The sequence below is a fragment of the Triplophysa dalaica genome, chromosome 19 (assembly GCF_015846415.1).
Source record: "Triplophysa dalaica isolate WHDGS20190420 chromosome 19, ASM1584641v1, whole genome shotgun sequence".
Classification (NCBI taxonomy): domain Eukaryota; kingdom Metazoa; phylum Chordata; class Actinopteri; order Cypriniformes; family Nemacheilidae; genus Triplophysa; species Triplophysa dalaica.
In genome coordinates, this window is record NC_079560.1 from 15,336,082 (window position 1) to 15,353,482 (window position 17,401).

The 17,401-nt window shown below is 37.5% G+C and overlaps 1 protein-coding gene across 3 annotated transcripts in view; it reads right to left on the reverse strand.

The window, feature by feature from the left end:
- Nucleotides 1–17,401, reverse strand: part of ppp2r2bb (protein phosphatase 2, regulatory subunit B, beta b) — a 51,351-nt gene that overhangs the window by 2,960 nt on the left and 30,990 nt on the right. For 2 of the 3 annotated variants that reach the window (XM_056730645.1, XM_056730647.1), the window contains exons 2-7: nt 11,070–11,167; nt 8,548–8,713; nt 6,945–7,057; nt 2,236–2,413; nt 1,236–1,400; nt 645–814 (exon numbers count right to left, since the gene is read on the reverse strand). In XM_056730645.1, the coding sequence (XP_056586623.1) occupies nt 645–814; nt 1,236–1,400; nt 2,236–2,413; nt 6,945–7,057; nt 8,548–8,713; nt 11,070–11,167 (890 nt within the window). Of the gene's footprint in view, nt 1–644; nt 815–1,235; nt 1,401–2,235; nt 2,414–6,944; nt 7,058–8,547; nt 8,714–11,069; nt 11,168–13,558; nt 13,623–17,401 lie in introns of those variants that run through there. The other variant, XM_056730648.1, reaches the window with a different exon arrangement.

The following is a 17,401-nucleotide window of genomic DNA, read 5'->3' on the forward strand; positions in this document are numbered from 1 at the left end:
GACTATAACATTTTCTGGTTCTAATAGTGCATGTAGATGGCAGCTCTCTTTGATGTTTGCATTTATATTTAGTTAGATTTAGATTGTTCTCTTCTATTGTAACAAGATCTATAATATTGATCACTGGTTCATTTCATCACCCTATACAACATAGCTTAAGTTATACTCGTGCATAGGACTTACACAGAGCCGCGTACCCTACACCGTAGCCTGACATGCACCTCTAGAAAAATGTAACAACGCGTCAACTCAGCACGGACCGCAAGCACTGTGATTGGTCTGTTTGAACTCCTCCCTTAGGTAAAAAAACTCTGCAAAAGCATCATGTTTACTCAAACGCATTTCCGAATGAATTATCTAAGTAAACTATTTGTGCTTCTGGATTTAACATCGCAAGCTGCAAAAAAAGTGACCCGTTACTTGACGCTATCACTCCTAAAGCTTCTCAAACAAGCTCATTCTTCTTCGGCTCTTGTCTTAGTTACACAAGTAACATGCATGGGGCACTGAAGCCTAGTGGTCATTGCCTGTCAACGTGAAATTTTTGAGTATTATCTCAATGCTTATTTTGTGACATTAAAGTGCTGCTACATTTGTTCAAGTGTTGCATTAGGATAGGTCAAAATGATGTGTGGAGTCGGTACCTGGTAAGTTTCCAGAGGTTTGTTCTCCATGTTGACGTCCCAAACCTTCACTGTGAGGTAGTCGCGGGTCATTAAGTAACGTCCGCTGTGGCTGAACTTTACGTCTGAGATGGAGGAGATGATTTCTGAGAAGAATGAGCGATTACTGGGGTCTTCTGGTTCCTCGAACACTGATGAAGGAAACAAGGTGTGTTCAGTCAAGAATACTTCAAAGGTTTGATTTCGTGGTCTTGACCTTGACAACCAACTCCAACCACATAAAAATGAGTTTTGCCTAAGTTATTATTTTGTGAACTTTTCTTCTAGGTATGGGTTGTAGTGGGTCTCTAAAAGCGCTTCTCAACTAGGAACCGCCAAGGTTCCTTATTGATCAATTCTCCCGGAAAAGCACACCCACAGCAAGGCGAAAGAAATCGCCTGCCCACGCGTCAACCGACAAGCTATTGGAAGACCCGCTTACCATTAAGATTGGCTGCGCTTTGGGCCTGTAGCTCTTTACTCTTGAGATAGTGAGAGAAGTTGAGGTGTGTTTGTTTGATGGATTTCTTTAAAAAAAAAAATATTCAATCCAAAAACCGCAACTGAACTCACATTTGGAGTGGTTGTCACACAGTGCAGATTCTCTCATGTCACACAGTCTTATGGAGCCCTTGCTGCTACTGTACACAAGTGTGTTACACTGGTTGGGATGAAACTCGGCTGATGTGATCACTTCCGTCAGCTCTTCCATGTTGGCCGGCTTTATGTCCACAATGTCTGAGTGAGCAGAATCAAGGACCCACAACATTTCACACCTCTAACATTTTATACACAAACCAAATGAAACCCTAAAAATCCTCATCGATCCCTTTCAATAACTCATGTTTGATGAATGTGTATCTGTAAGATCTGGCCCCAGACGACATTTGGCTTCAGATCACCCATATTTCCTAAAGGACAGAGTAAATCCATAATTGAGAAACTGTAGAAAATCGAATCATAAAAAGAGATACTGTGGCCATAAAATAACCACACAAATCTGTTGGTGTTGGCAGTGTGAATCCATCATAAGTGCGAGAGCTTTGGTTAACAACAGGCTTTGTCCATCCAGATCGAGCCCAATAACAATCTATATGGACTCTCAACATCTTCTCATTTCAGCTCTGCAGGGTCCTACACAATGGAAATCAATAATGATCGATTAGGAGCGTGTGATCGTGTAAGGCAGACACTATTTACCCTTGAGAAGGCATGGCAGGGGTCGTGATTAGTGTCGGACACTTGATAAAGGGTTATGGATGTAATGTACATCACAGACATGTTATCTATCAGAATTAAGTGACAGCGCAGTCCACCGGTGGTCTACTTGTTTTCATTGTTGGTTTAGCCAAATCCTTTGTTCTTGGCTTAGTAACAGAAGTATTCCAGTATTCTTTACATCTAGGTAGAAACTGACTCGGCCTATAATGAAAACGCTTCAAACGTGGCTTACCCAATTAGAATTTACAATCATAAATATCAGTTTTACATGGCAATTATATGCATTAATCCAAATTTTACTTCTACGAAGACAAAACAGAAAAGACTGTCTTTCTAAATTATGAAAGGATACTAAAGCTTTGGTTTGTGATCTCCAGGTTCCATAGGTTGATCCTCAGGTCATCTGTGGACATGTACGTCTCATAGTCGCTGTTGACTGAGATGGAGTTGATATGATAGGTGTGTGCATTAGAGAAGATGCGGCGAGGTGTTGCATCCACCATCAGGTCCATGGGCGTCATCACAGGTACCTGACAGGGTACAAAAAAGACAAATAATTCATTTTAAAAAATGCAAATACTTGAAAAAACACTGAAATACAGCTCAAGGCAATATGTTGTTAGGCAATACATAAGTCACAAGTGGTGTTCAAAATAGTGATTTTATAACTACAGCTACAATTTAAGGTCTTCTTAGGCTTTCAAAGCTTTATTTGATAGGGTAATCAAGAGAGCCAGGACTCAAACTCAGGTCGCCCGAAGCACTTTTGCACAATATTGTGACCCCCATAATAACTGATATTAATAATATATGATCCAAATTTATTGAGGTATTCTTTCGCTCCAACACTTGAGCCATGGTATTTTACACAAAGCTCTTACCACATTACACTATATTATGGATGTATTTCTAATTGGCTTATACCCAGCTAGCACACGTATGTAAGACGTCTGCTAAAGATCTGGAAAACATCTGCAGTGTATAAGAATCTGCTGAACATCTTAGAAAGAGCCGTTTTACACCCATTTTAAATGATAAACATCTTACAGACATCTTCTAGAAGTCTTTATGACGTCTCCGAGAAATATTGCAGATGTTAATGGGGACATTTAATAGACGTCTGCCAGATGTTTGTGTGCATTTAGGGAACATTGTTCTGACCAATCAGCATCCGGGACAGGAGCTATACGTGACTATATAACAAAAATTTTGATAATACGAATTGTTAGGTTAAACCCACTGTAAAAACAATAAGTGCAACAAAGGATCTACACATCAAAGAATGCCCACTTTGGCAATATAAATACTCCTTCATTCTCTCATCACCTCACCTGCATCCACCATATCCCAAAACTACACAGTCAAGACCTGAAGATGTGTGGAGTCCCACAATGCACAACAGTAACAGGAAGCACAGGTCTTTACTCATGACTAATCTAGGACCGGCGCTCTTACATGTGCTTCACGGCAGGGGCGGTGCATGACGTGCTTTAATGACAGACACGGCATGGCGGAGCGTGTCCTGTTCACTAAAGACATGATGAACGCTCATCCACCAGCGGTGGGGGGTGGAGGAGGAGGCAGGTCATTATCACATCACACATGGGAACTCCATCCTTATTTCCATGTGAGGCGGGGGTTGGGGTGTGGGACAACCTATTGTTTATGTTTACGTGCTTATTTCAGATTTTACTGCTTTTACTACCACATTAATTATTCTTGAGTCACATTTTTACGGCAGGTCATTACTTTTATAGAAATGTAATGGAAAACATAAGAATTTGTATACATTCGTAAAAAAATGATATACAACAAATATACATTTAATTCAAAACAGTAGAAGAACTATTACTGATATGCATTCTTTACAAATGTATTTTATAAAGGAGTTTTTTTCTGAAAATAATTTCTCTTTAAAGCAATTTGAAATGCATAATGCTAATCTAAATTAAATTACTATAGGTTTAAAAAATAAATCTTTTACATTTTACCGTAAAACATATTTGTACTGCGTTTTCTTTGCTTATGCAGATCACTTGCATGTATTACACTGCATGTGCCTTCTGTAATAAAAGTGTCCCATTGAGCGTAACGTCATGAATTCAGTTGACAGGTGCGATCTGTGCTGATTGAAGCTATTATTTCTCAATCAAGCATAGATTAGTTTTGACTGCTGAGATGTTCAGACATTCATGTCACGAGGGGGGCTGAATAAGTGCCACATTACATTTACACCAAATACATCATTCATATCTTCTGCATTGCAGATTTTTCATATGAGATATGACAAATCGCATTGAAATTCATCACATTATCATAAACCAACATGGGTTCTGAGCGACTGTGCGAGCAAGAAAATGTGTATTTATGCATTTGTGTGTCAATGAAAAATACACATATACCACAAATCTACATCCTCTTTTGTTTGTGGTGGTCCAAGCACAAAATGCACCTATTGTTCTAAAGATATCTAAAATTTCGTTTTATTGGTAACGACAAGCCCCTCCGCCGGCAGAAATGATTTCCTGGGTGAATTGGTCTGTTTGGGAGGCAGTAAACACGGTTAGCCCCTTCTAGTGCTGGTGGTGGGGCAGATGTACCCTATGGAGTGCCTGTGAGGGATCCACCCTCTTTATCTCAGTCTCCTCTCTGCAGTGCTCAGTGTGTGTAAAGTGATGAATGCCCTGCTTTTGCACACACACACACACACACACACACACACACACACAGACACACACACGTGGGAGTACATTTCAGGCCCTCCAGCTTTGGTCTCCTGTGGGCTGAATTGTTAGTTAAAGAGAGAAGTGGAGTCTTAAACACAATACAGTCGTCTCTGAAACACTGCTAAATATCATGTAATACCACTGTATCATGTGAAGCGGTGAGAAATCCATGCTAAATGAATATTGATGCGGGACTAGATACCTGGATCTGAATATACCTGGATATCTACCATATTTACTTCTTTACTGCACATTTTGGGTCTATTGGGCAGGTTTTAATAGAGTGTTATGACTTGTTTTGGTCTTATATCAGTATACCCTTTGATTTTTTAACGCTTCTTCTTCCGGCCTTCCCATATATACAGTTTCATCGGACAAGCGTGTGCTTGACCCCCAGTAAACTTCCGGTTTTTGTTTGGCTAGTGTCTAATAATATAACTATTTATATTTAATTTGAATGTAAAATGTTAATATTGATTTATATTATTATTTTTATTTATAATAATTGAATTAAATAAACGAATTGTTGAATTTGGTTGTATGTTCATTTTATTAAATAAACAATTTGTTAAATGGGTCCTGTAGTTTTGTCGCATTCAAAGAAACCGTATAGACATCTAGCGGTTGGGCTTGGTATTGCAGTCTAAATTCAAAAATTGATGGAGAGGCAAGCGGTTTCTTTTGCTAGTTATCGAAAATAATTTACAGGCACTCTATTGTTTGTGAATGTGTCCGGAAGTTAAGGGCAGTCCACGAATGCGCGCAAGCGCAGTAACGTTTCTTTATGTTGTCACTTTGAAATGTCTATAAAAGAACAAATTTCAAGATTAAATCATTTTTGTGATGGACAAAATCAAATCCTGCCATGTATTTGTGTGTGCTACTTAGTGTGCAACCAAACAGAATCTCAAGATAATAAAATCAAACAGTTTCTGTTTTCCGAATGCTAAATACTGTCAAATAATCCCATCCCAACCTCACACCATTGACTGATACAGTGCAAATTATAGTTTTGAATAAAGATTTAAGACCATCCCTTTTCCCTTAGAAAAACCTATCATTCGTCAATTCAAGCTGAATAAAGATAAAAGCTTTAAAAATGACAAGAGTACCCCGAAGCAAACGTATATGGGAATATACTGGTAAATAGATTAAATGACATATTAACATATACTGGAACCAAGTGCTTATATTTTTGAAAAGCGGTAAATAATTGCGTATTGTTCTATAAATTCTATGTGACAACATACAATAATGCATTGCTAATGTTAATGTACAGTTCCAGATAAAAATTAAGAGAGCATTTTAAAGTTACTTTGAGGTTTTCTCAATTTCCTTTTTATTTATAGGTACTGTATGTGTTTAAGTAAAACGATCAATTTGATTCTGAAACCAGCTTACAATATTTCTCTCAAATTTCAAATAAAAATATAGCTTCTATTTGCATGTATCTGCAGAAAACGAAAACTGGAGAAACAGAAAACAACAAAAAATATGCTCTGTATTTTTTCAGCCCTCATATACTGCAAAGAAAACAAGTTCATATTCACATCTAATCAACACGAAAGTCATATTTCTACATGTTTAGGAAAATATATAAAAAAATATATTTTATGAACCAGGATTTTTATAACAGGTTTCATGTGTCTTGTCATGCTGTCAGTCTTTCACATTGCTGCTGGATGACTTTATGTCACTCCTGAGGTTTGATTTTGTTGAAATTCAACAGACACTGGACTGGAACAACATTTCCACAATGCATCTAGAAATGCTGATTTCATTTGAAAATTTCTTGCGACTACTATATGAAGGGTAAATACAGGAAGGACACATTCAAATCTTACAATTGTCCAGAGAGACAAGCAGAGTATCAAACATTACATGAATATCTGACATTTATCATCTGCCCACAGCTATAGCAGCAGGTCACACCTGGACACATTTCACTTTCACGGTGTGAATCCACACGGACAGGTGCACAGGACTCAAACAACAGCAAGGGACAATCAAATATTTCAAGACCATGCACAACACTACACCATAGCCCATTCCCCGTCAGCTGCATCTGGCAAGATATGAAACTCACTCCAACCCATAATCCTCCTCTGGTGTGCAGGGAATAGCCACGTTCACATTAACAACAAGCTATAGCTGCCAAACTACATCAGAGCTTATTTTTGTTCACATACTAGAGCCAAAAGATTAAGACGTACTTTACCTATTCTCCATCTGCTTAAAAGTGCATTGCATTAGTCTTACATTGCCAGGATGTTTTGTCTGTGGTGGGTTTGTCATAAAAATAAAAAAATAAGTTTAAATGAAGACACAGTCTTACCCTCAGAGCCGTGATGGTGGAGGGGTCCCGGATTCGTCCTTCTTCATCCTTCAGGTTGTATCCCTCCGGTCGTTTATCTCGCTCGCTAATTTTCCAAAGCTTCACAGTTTTATCTGGACAAGGAGATGAGTGCCAACATGGCAAAGAGGAATAAGTGTGTGTGATGTTAGGATCAGGGAAAACTTTGCAATCTGCTAATTCAATGGAAACCCAGCAGGACACAAAACAGACGGGAGATAAATCAACAACTATCAATGTCTCACAATTAACCAGATTAATCCTGCTATGGGCAATATCCAAAAACCTCCAACAACCTTCCATTGCAGATAACTGATAAAAGTTTGTGTCTTAGGAGCTTGCTCTCAAATCAGTTTACACTTGAAATATTCTGAAATTTATATTATTTTCCTGCGAATACAGACCAATTTAAAACTAAGAAAAGTCACTTCTCACGCTCACTACTCAATGGCTCTCAGTCACCAATTCAATAATAATGATATCCAATTTAATATGAATTAAGCAAATGGATCACCCAAATATGAACAATCTCTTGTTTTATTGAGAATTCCAATTATTTTTAATATTGTTTAAAATCGGCAATTAAAATGTTGAGCTTATTTAGCAAAAAGTTAAACGCACATTGAGATCTGAGTGCTAAATACAAATATGGGAACTTTGGGAACTTCCATATTTCTGGTTCTCACATCATGACTACCTGTCATTAAACTCGTCTCGTCACGAGCGATGAAAACTAACAACATTTTAAGGCCCGATTCACATTTCACATATTTTTCACGCGAAAATTGTTATTTGAAAATGTAGACGCGCAAATGGGGTCGTGACGTGCATGCAAACATTTTTCTAGGCACGTCGGCGCATCAATCCAGATGGAAATAGTTCAACTTTTCGGAGTGTCGTGCGCGCACCACTCACTTTCTTCCAAGCAAGATCCTTTTTATTCCTATTTTGATCAAATTAAGATGTATCGTACAGCTCCAGGTATCCACATACAGCAACAATGATTTTGTCCTCCATTGTTGTTTCGGATTTTTGCCTCCGCTCGCTACGTTTAATCACGACACTACTAGAGCAAGCACCTGATTGGTTAGCGCGGCGCATTTTTTTTTCCAGAGTTCAGATTTTTTACTTTCTGATTTTTTTTAACTATCGAAACGTTCAATTTGCATCATATCATTCGCCCCACCTCATTCGCGCAGGATGTCCTATCGCTTCTTTGCAATGACTCACGCTCAACGCTTCATTCGCGTTTGGTGGGAACACACAGTAAGTAAATCAACATTGACATTTTTTAATTTAACCCTTGCATTTCTTTTCGAAATTTCTATTTTGTTAAATAAGCTCAAATGTTCATGGTTTTCTCTTCATGTCACAGGACATTTATTGACCCACTGGAGTCATGTAGATTAATTAAATGATGTAACTATTATGTGAACTATTCCTTTAAATAAACACATTGCTTGGTATGCACTTAAATATCACTGATGAGGCTGTTGAGGTGCAAGACAAAACATCATGTACTGAAGACCACGATCCATTTTTAGCATGAATGTAACTAGCAGTAGGAAACATTGGGTTTGCTCACCGTTGGTGGAGAGGAGAAAATACGCAGCATTCTGTTGAGGCAGCCAGCGGATCTTATTGATCTTCTCTTCGATCTCCAGACTTTTCAAGTAGTCGAACTCCGGCTCGTGGCTCTGAAAGGTGCTGTAAACATTGTACTCGCCTCGCCGATGAGGCTGGTTCTTACTCTGCAACAGAATAAAAGTGAAAAACAAGACAAAAAAGTCAAGAGGGACGATGCAAATCAAAAGAATAAAAACATACAGTATACTACGGTCTAAAAGCTTAGTTTCGCTAACTTAAGCTATATTCGTTTTATACGTTTTTTTTAATAATAGCAAACCCAACCAATCTATAAAAATAACACAATAGTATGAAATAATGTGTTAATACATATTTTGTTCATTAAATAAATAAAAAAATACAGAAATTAGGTTAAAATCAATACTTTGTTAAAATTTCTGCATCTTCGAAGTAGCCTTTTGAATATAATTTGTATTTTATCAATCACCCTAGGATGCTTTTAAAACATTACTGAATGAATTTACATCTATTCTGGCCTCCTATTGGTTTTTCATCCCACGTTATCAGCTTCTGACATTACATATACATGTATTTGCATAATACCTTACATATACCTATTTTATAAAGTGTATTATAATCTGTAAATTGTGAATTAGGGATAAGTAAGGAGATGGGTTTGAACACTGATCTTTGATGTAAAAAAAATAAAAAAATGTAACCCCAAAACGTTCTGGATTGTACCATTAATCACAACCTTCTATTACATCCCTATGTTAGCATCACCTGCCATAATTCATATTTTTTAATTTTACACCTAAAATTAATTCACGCTTAAAATTATCCGATTCTATCCCTTTTCTTCGTTTCTGAATGCCTGACGTATACGTGAAACAGGTCGTGATCTCAAAGCACAAAGGTGGTCCGGGGTAAGAGGAATATCTCAATAGCAATCTTTAGGGCGAGTTCTCACCTCGGGAGGCATCTAAATCAATAATCCGAGCTCAGGCCGAGAGAAGACGGGGGTATTAATGGAAACAGATTTGCCCTCTGTGGGAGTGAGGGGGTTAAAGGGGGTCTGATACAGACTGGGTCATGAATCATGGTGTGAGGATATACAGACACTGTGAAATCTCTTTAAATCTGATGCCGCTGTGATAGGAGGAGGGGTTGACGGCAGGGTTTCACACGTTTGTGGTGCTAAACAAAATATTGCCTGAAACAAAAATCTGAGTCTCCAGACGCAACAGACGATCGTATAGCCAACGACAAAAAACAAAGTCGTACAGAAGATGGTATAGGACCAGAAAATATGCAGAATAAATAGCACTCATGTTCCAGAAATTCTAGGGCTAAACGCGATTCTTTTGTCAGTTCAGAACTTTTTTGTTATTTCACTTCAGCATGTTTTATTAGGCCTATAGTTTACAGCCAATTTATATGTTATAATCTGCAGCCATTGAACACTTCAACACTGTATTTCAAAGCAAGCAATCGATCATCTAAACACTCATTCACATTTTGTGTCCTTTAAAATGAAACCAAATCCATTTTTTATTTCTTGTTTTTTTCATAAATCATTACTATCACCTTTCATGTTTGTCTGTAGGTTTTGCAAAAAAACTATTTAAATAGTACAAATGCAGTGAACAAATTTTGTGATTTTTTAATTCATGGAAAGTGTCAGTTTAAAAGATACAAGCTTTGCTGTGAATTTCTGACATTATGGGAAATTGTGTGCTTGCTTTTAAAACATTAATATCACAACGATTATGCTCAGTTAATTGTGGGAAGCATAAATCGTTATCACGATTAAAATATCATTAATCCTGCAGCCCTAATAAATTCCAGAAAGAACGACTAAAACTCATCCATGAATAAATCTTGTTTATGGTAATTACACCAAGTAAAATATTTATTTTGATGGACATGGATTGTCATTTTTAATTTTGAGGTTGTGTTCAGGTCTGTGGGACCACAGAGTTATGGTCTTAATTGTTATTTCAACCTCAGATATTTATATTTATTCCAGATAAACATGTTTTCATTTTTTAGATATATATATATAATTTTTTTTTACCAAAAACGAATAGCACTTTTCTTTTATTAATTTAATTTAAGTTTTGAAACGCTACCTATCGCGTGTGCAAAGCCGCAAACGACTGCCTGTGGTTTGCCGATTATAACATTGCAAATAACATTAAGTTTCTGGGACAGACCGATCAAATCGCTTTATAAGACGTCAATCGTTATGTACAGGGGGAATTACTTTAGTGAATGTAGCAGCGTTTTGGACTTAAAACCGTCTCAGGACGCGAATTTCTAAAAGCACACGGTTCTTAAAGTCTCTCCACTTATTTGAAATGTGAAGGCGGGCCCGCCAGTTGACTAGCCTTGCTGTATGCTCTTTTATACCATCAGATTTAAGAGCCAATGTCACATTTGTATGTTACAATTAGTATGGTGTTGAGTAACTCCATAACTCATCAGATTCTGTGTACACTAATGTCTACTCAACGTTACCTCCTGCTCTCTCTGGAAGACCACCACACGTCCACCTTTGTCTCCAGTGGCCAGGAGCTCTCCTGTAGAGTTGAACTCAACTGTTGATATGATGTCAGCTGTAAAAGAGACACAGAAGATGATATATTAAACCTTCAAACATTTCATCCTAAATATTCGGTTGGTTATATGTTGTTCTAACATTTGTGTAGTATTAAACAATTGAAACAGGTGCTTCTGGAGCGGTGTCTTAAAAAATATTTGATATTGATGCAATCAGAATTAAACAAAAAAAATAAAAATCGGAGAATTAAACCGAATCTGAACCTAAAAACTCATAAAATGTCAAGGAAAACCTTTCAAACACACCCCCACCACCAGAAAGCCCACCTGATCTCGCCACCACCCCCATCAAGTCTCAATTGATATGTAAATCCCATCAAATATCATCCACCAACATTATTCCAAGCATTCTCTTTGAAACCAGTAAGACCGAAGACCTTTAAAACGCAATGTAGCGCAAACACAGAGAGATAGTATCGGACAAGCAGCAGACAGCATGTCAATATCGAATTGTGTCCTGGGGATAAATGCACGACATGAGAAGCGGAGAGATATTTCAGAGAACGGCCGTGCACTGATCCGAGATTGACCAGTGACACCAGTGAATCCTTTACGCACGCTCACGTGAGATGTTATTGAAGAGCAATGCACACAAATCAGACACACAAAGAAATGAAGTCTTGCTCATGTCTGCAAACACTACGGATGCACCGAAATGAAAATTCTTGGCCGAAGATGATGTGAAACGCTAGACAGATTAATACTGAACATGTTTTTCTACATTTCTTCTATTTATTAAGCCATTTTTTTCACTATTGCACAAACTGAATAGTCAAAATGTGCTTTTTAAAATTTATAATTTAATAAGTTTCAATAAAATACAACACAACTTAATATAAAATTGAGCAAAACAAAGTGAATTAAAACATAAAATTGCACCCTCTCTCTTCATGAATAGCCTATATTTATTATGTCTGTAACTGACTGCTAAAATAATGTAAGTTACTCTGTAACCGTACAACATAACAGGTCACTAAAAGTGTCCTTCCACATTAAACCAATAAACTAAAAATATGAATAAACTAAAATGGTTGGATTATTATAGGCTACATTCCAAAATTTATTTTACATTTAAAATCATCCAATGCAACCAATTTCTGACTGATGCTGACTCACAACCATATCAGTTCACGTCTGTCCTCCAAACTCCGGACACAAAAGCTGACTGTTCTCTCAGACGGTGTACTCAGAACATACTTTGACAAGTTGTTTAGAACACTTTAGAAGTCGTTTAGAACTGTGTGCACGCGACCACTGTATGATGTCAAAGGATGTCACGAGGGGCGGGGCTCCTGTCAGACAGCCGCTTCCGTCTGAAGTAAAGCTACCGACCAGTTAAGACGCTTTCATTCGGAAATGTAGTTCCGTGAGGCAATCCCGTTCTGTGTCTTTCTCTGACACTTTAAAATGCTCCACACGCACACACAGCCAAAATGTTGGCGACAGTAGGCTAATAAAGCGCACGTCTCTCTCTTTCTATCTGCGCTGGTTGCTGCTTGATCGTATCACGAGTCATGTTCTGTAAATATGATTCGGCCATTTCACATTTTCGGTGGCCGAACATTCGGTGCATTCCTATCAAACACAGATAAGATCCTCACAGTGATGGCACTTCAGACTATACTGCATGTGGATCCAAATGTATGGGCAAATGTTGGCTTTAATAATAAATCAATTAAATAATAAATACTTTTATTAAATAACTCATTTAGTTTACTAACAATTGAATAAAAATACAACATTTAATTTGTGAATCTGTGCTATAAGGTCTCCTTCCTCTCCAAATACCCAGCATGCACTGAACTGTATGTGACCCACATTCAGACGTACACAGACGCTTGACACTACAAAGAGCCTCATAGCGGGATGAGTCCCATTGTGAGATGATACTATGTCTAATCGGCCGCCCACCGCCAGGAGAAAAGTGGGCCAGGGTGGGACGGTTCATTAATGCGACCCACCTTACAATAGAAACCCCAAAGAAACAGCCGATCTCTGTTCTGACTGTTTGTTGACATTTGTAAGTCAAACACATCACCGTTGTGTCCATGCATTGTCAAAGATTTTATTTGCTAAATAGATATTCAGAACTGACAGTTTTTTTAAGTAACATTCCTTTTCCTTACAAGCCACGTTTTATAGGTTTTCAGACATTTGTAGGTATCTCGCATCCAAAGCTAATGTTCAATAATAAACAGCAGATTTAACCTCATTCTGATCCAGCTAACATGCAACAATTATTTTAGATCATACGCACATTGTCCTCAGATGCCGAATCGATGCGCTCACACAGACATGCGTGAATGGCACAAGACGCTACAGCTTAAAGTTCAATAGCAAACGCTGTTTTTACTCCCTCCGCTTCACAGGTCTTCATCGATTCCTACCTTTGACACAACTGCCTTGGTCTTCCTCAACGAGATGCATCTGTTTCTGTGGGATACAGATGTAATGTTGCTATGAGATCCTTATTGTTGTCTGTATCTACTGGGCTGACTGCAGCTCTCTCTCTCTCGCTCTATTGCGCAGGTAACTCTATTTTATGGTACTGTATCGCCATTTCGACTCCACAAACACAATCCTAAAATGAGACGAGTGCCCCCGATACAGTCTGCAAACAGTCATTTGCATAAGTTCCAAACAAAGAAATGACTTATAAATATTTGCCTTATCCACTTCAAGCACTGAGAGAGAGAGAGAGAGATAGAGATAGACATGGAGAGAAAGAAACATGGATAGAAAAGGCTTGGTGTTTTTCACCCTGCTAGACCTCCGTGGGCTTTTATATCGTCTGCGCTGAGAATTTAAGTGCAGCGTTTCCATGACAACCCTTCTTTGGACTAAAACAAGAGATGTGTGCGATTCTTGTGTAGACTTTGTTCTTGTGGTGTGAACTGGTAGCGAAGTAAATTTAGGGCACAAAACATGATGAGAAGCAGGTCACACATCAGTGCAAAAACAGGAGATTTTTTTGTATTACAAGCATTTACTCTACAATGTATAAAAATAGATATTTTAACATTGTAAAAGCTTTTATGATTTTCAACTTTTGAATAAAAAATGTGTAATATTTTTTAATTAATAATTCTATTTTAATTTAATTTAATATACATTTTAAATATAAACGTGTTTTATTCAGTAATAATATATACAAAAATATAGTTTATATGTAGTATAAGAATATAATAGTATGAGAATCATCAATCATCAAAAATAAAACAATTAAAAACTTGAGGTATTCAAAAAGCCAAGTTCTTAAGTAGCTAAGCTCCCAGCGTCATCAAGAATGAGTAGAGCTTTGAAAACAGAAGAGCTTGTTTGCATGACAGAAGAGACTTTATGTTGTTGAAGCAAACACTGGCGTTCATGACAAAATCAGATTCATTGTGATGAGAGTTAATGGGCGTTTCTTTTGAAACTGTCAAAGGATGTTTACAGCAGCACTTGAGTCTTAGAGACACACTCGCTGTTAGACACAAACACATGAAATTCAAGCAAAAGGACATTTTGTGCGTTCCAATGTGCCTTTGAAAATCACATCAATGGCAAAAAGCTTTTCTGTACACAACAAGTGAGACTCACTTGGACAGATGTCTTCACATAACATAGACACATGGGCTGAGACATGCTCACTCATACTGCTGAAACAATATCACACAACCATACCACAGCACACAAAGCATCATGGGGTAGAGTGAAACAAGAAGCGGTGGCGTTTGGGGGGATGGAATAATTACATTGACATCATAGTGAGATTCCTTGCGGAAGCAGAATACTGAATGAGCTCTCGGAGACGCAAAACATGCTGACCTAATTAAACCCCTGGAGAAGACACTGTTTTCACCTCCTGTCTCCAACCTTCACATTCCTTTTATTTAGCGAGTTAAAGGATTTTTACAGCATTCATGGTCAATGTATTTCTTTAGAGCTGCACAATAAATCACGATTAACAATAAATATCACGTAAATCGACCTGTCTAGAGTAATTATGATATCGGAAAGTATGCAAATACACAATGTAACAAATTAATTAAAAGGAGTTTTCATTGTGAAGTTTAACATGCTGAATTCGAAAATCACATTAATGTTTTTACCATCGAAGGTACATACAAAAAACTAAAACAATTTCACACATTTCGGTATTACTATTCATAGGCAGAGATGTCAAGGTACTGGCACAACACTGAGCTCAAAACAACAGTTTAACAAAACCGTTACTAAAAATGAGTCGTCCAGAACTTAAGAAGTGTACATTTGATGGTTTTTGTCTTAGATGACACATACTGGTTCCACAAACCAAGCTCCAGATGTAGTCACCCATCATCCCACCTTTCCTGTGCTACAGAACTTTCTAGATTTTTCTGACAGTGACAATTGGAAAATATATTTTTTAATATGTGATATATATATATATATATATATATACATCGTATTTATACATACCGATATATCCTAATTAACGATATAAGCTCAAAATTTACTTGAGCTAAATATACATTAAAACATTGATGCTACATGAAATTAAATATTACCCCAATAAATAGCATCACAGAATTGCACAAGAACTATAAAAAGGTCAGACGAAACAACAAACTGTTACACTTTGGTAAGTTTCATGCGCAGTTTGTCTGTGAAGCAAGGCTATGTGAACGGTAGTAAATCCTGTCCGATCTGAAAGAAATGCGATATAGACATTTCCTGGAACTACGTGTGTTATGATACTTCTTCTGCGGCGTATATTTTGAGTTTCAGTGCAAGAGCTGAAAACTGCTCAAAAAAATAAGAATCGCAGATAGCCGCCAAATCGTGTGCAATTAATTGAATTATTCAATTTATTTTTAGATTAAGCGTGCATCCCTAGATTAAAATTCTCATAATATACTCCAATCATGCCATTTAAGCAGTTGTCGTTTACATATTGTGCGTTTCTGTTGTCGGAAATAAAATAATAATTGCAGGTAAATACAGCAACACTGGTTTATCCGTGCCTAGTTTGAGTCTGTTCACGTGGCGCAGGGGTCTAAAGTAAAGAAACATGCTAAGCAGATGCAGAAACAACGCAGCAAAACAACTTTAGTTAGAATCAAAGGTTTAAAAAGATTTTTGGTTCTGAAACTGGCCGAACTAAATAGACTGTTGCGGGTTAACCTCACCCCAAATTACACCATTGGTGGTTAATGTGTTTGGCGGGCCGGGTTAATCAAATTTACAGACTAATGTTCAGAAAATGGAACAGAACCAGTGTTTACACTTTTTGGTGAATTCAATTTATGAATATCTGATACAAGAACATATTTTGCTATCTAAATTACGTATTTCATTCTTAATGTGTTTTTTAGTTGAGTATGACATGACATGAGCAGAGGTCGTGCTAGACTTTTTCATGGCTCGTAAAAAAGCGAGAGAGATTGTATTGGTTCGCATAATAGTGAAGGAGATGTGCGAATGGCTGAGAAACACACAGCACTGGTGTGGATTGGCATATAGTAGGTTGGCAGCAAACGTGTTCCTGAATGCTCGATCCAATTATAATTTACACAGAAATCTATGGAGATAAACGGAAAAGTCAATTAACTTAATGAGAGCTCAGGTTTTTGTTTGTGGAATATGTGGTTGTATGTGGTTATATAATCAGGTAAACATCATCTTTTCAACAAAGAGTCATTTGGTCTAGTTGTATTTCAAGATTCTCAAGATGTCTCACCAGTATGTTAAAGAGTACCTAGCATATGTTTTTTTAGGCCCTACTTTGGTTTATGGAGTGTCCAACAACGAGTTTATGTAAATACAATGTGTTTAAACACTTTAATGTCGTGTGATATATCGTGAATAATAGGCAGTTATTCATACTTTACTTCTTGACTGTCTCTCAAATGATTTGTTCCGCGATTCATCCGTCTACCCACTAATCTTGTGTCATGTGATTGGTCAGATGGTGTAGTGTGTTGTTATTGGTCAAACACGTCCATCATTTGGCGGAAATGGAACCCCACTACCATCATTACAGTATTACGGTTTACATGTGGTTGGATGTCATTTATATTATATGTGAAGCTAGAGATGGCGCCGATTTTACCGTACCAATTTGAGCCCGAGTCTGACGAGGAAGCATCAGAAGACGCTAATCCACAACAAACTCCACCACAACTGGAGCAGGATGTTTGTCAGTGGCAAGTGACAACTCTTGTCATAAAAACACCCAGTGTGACAACATGCATGTTGTGCTTTTG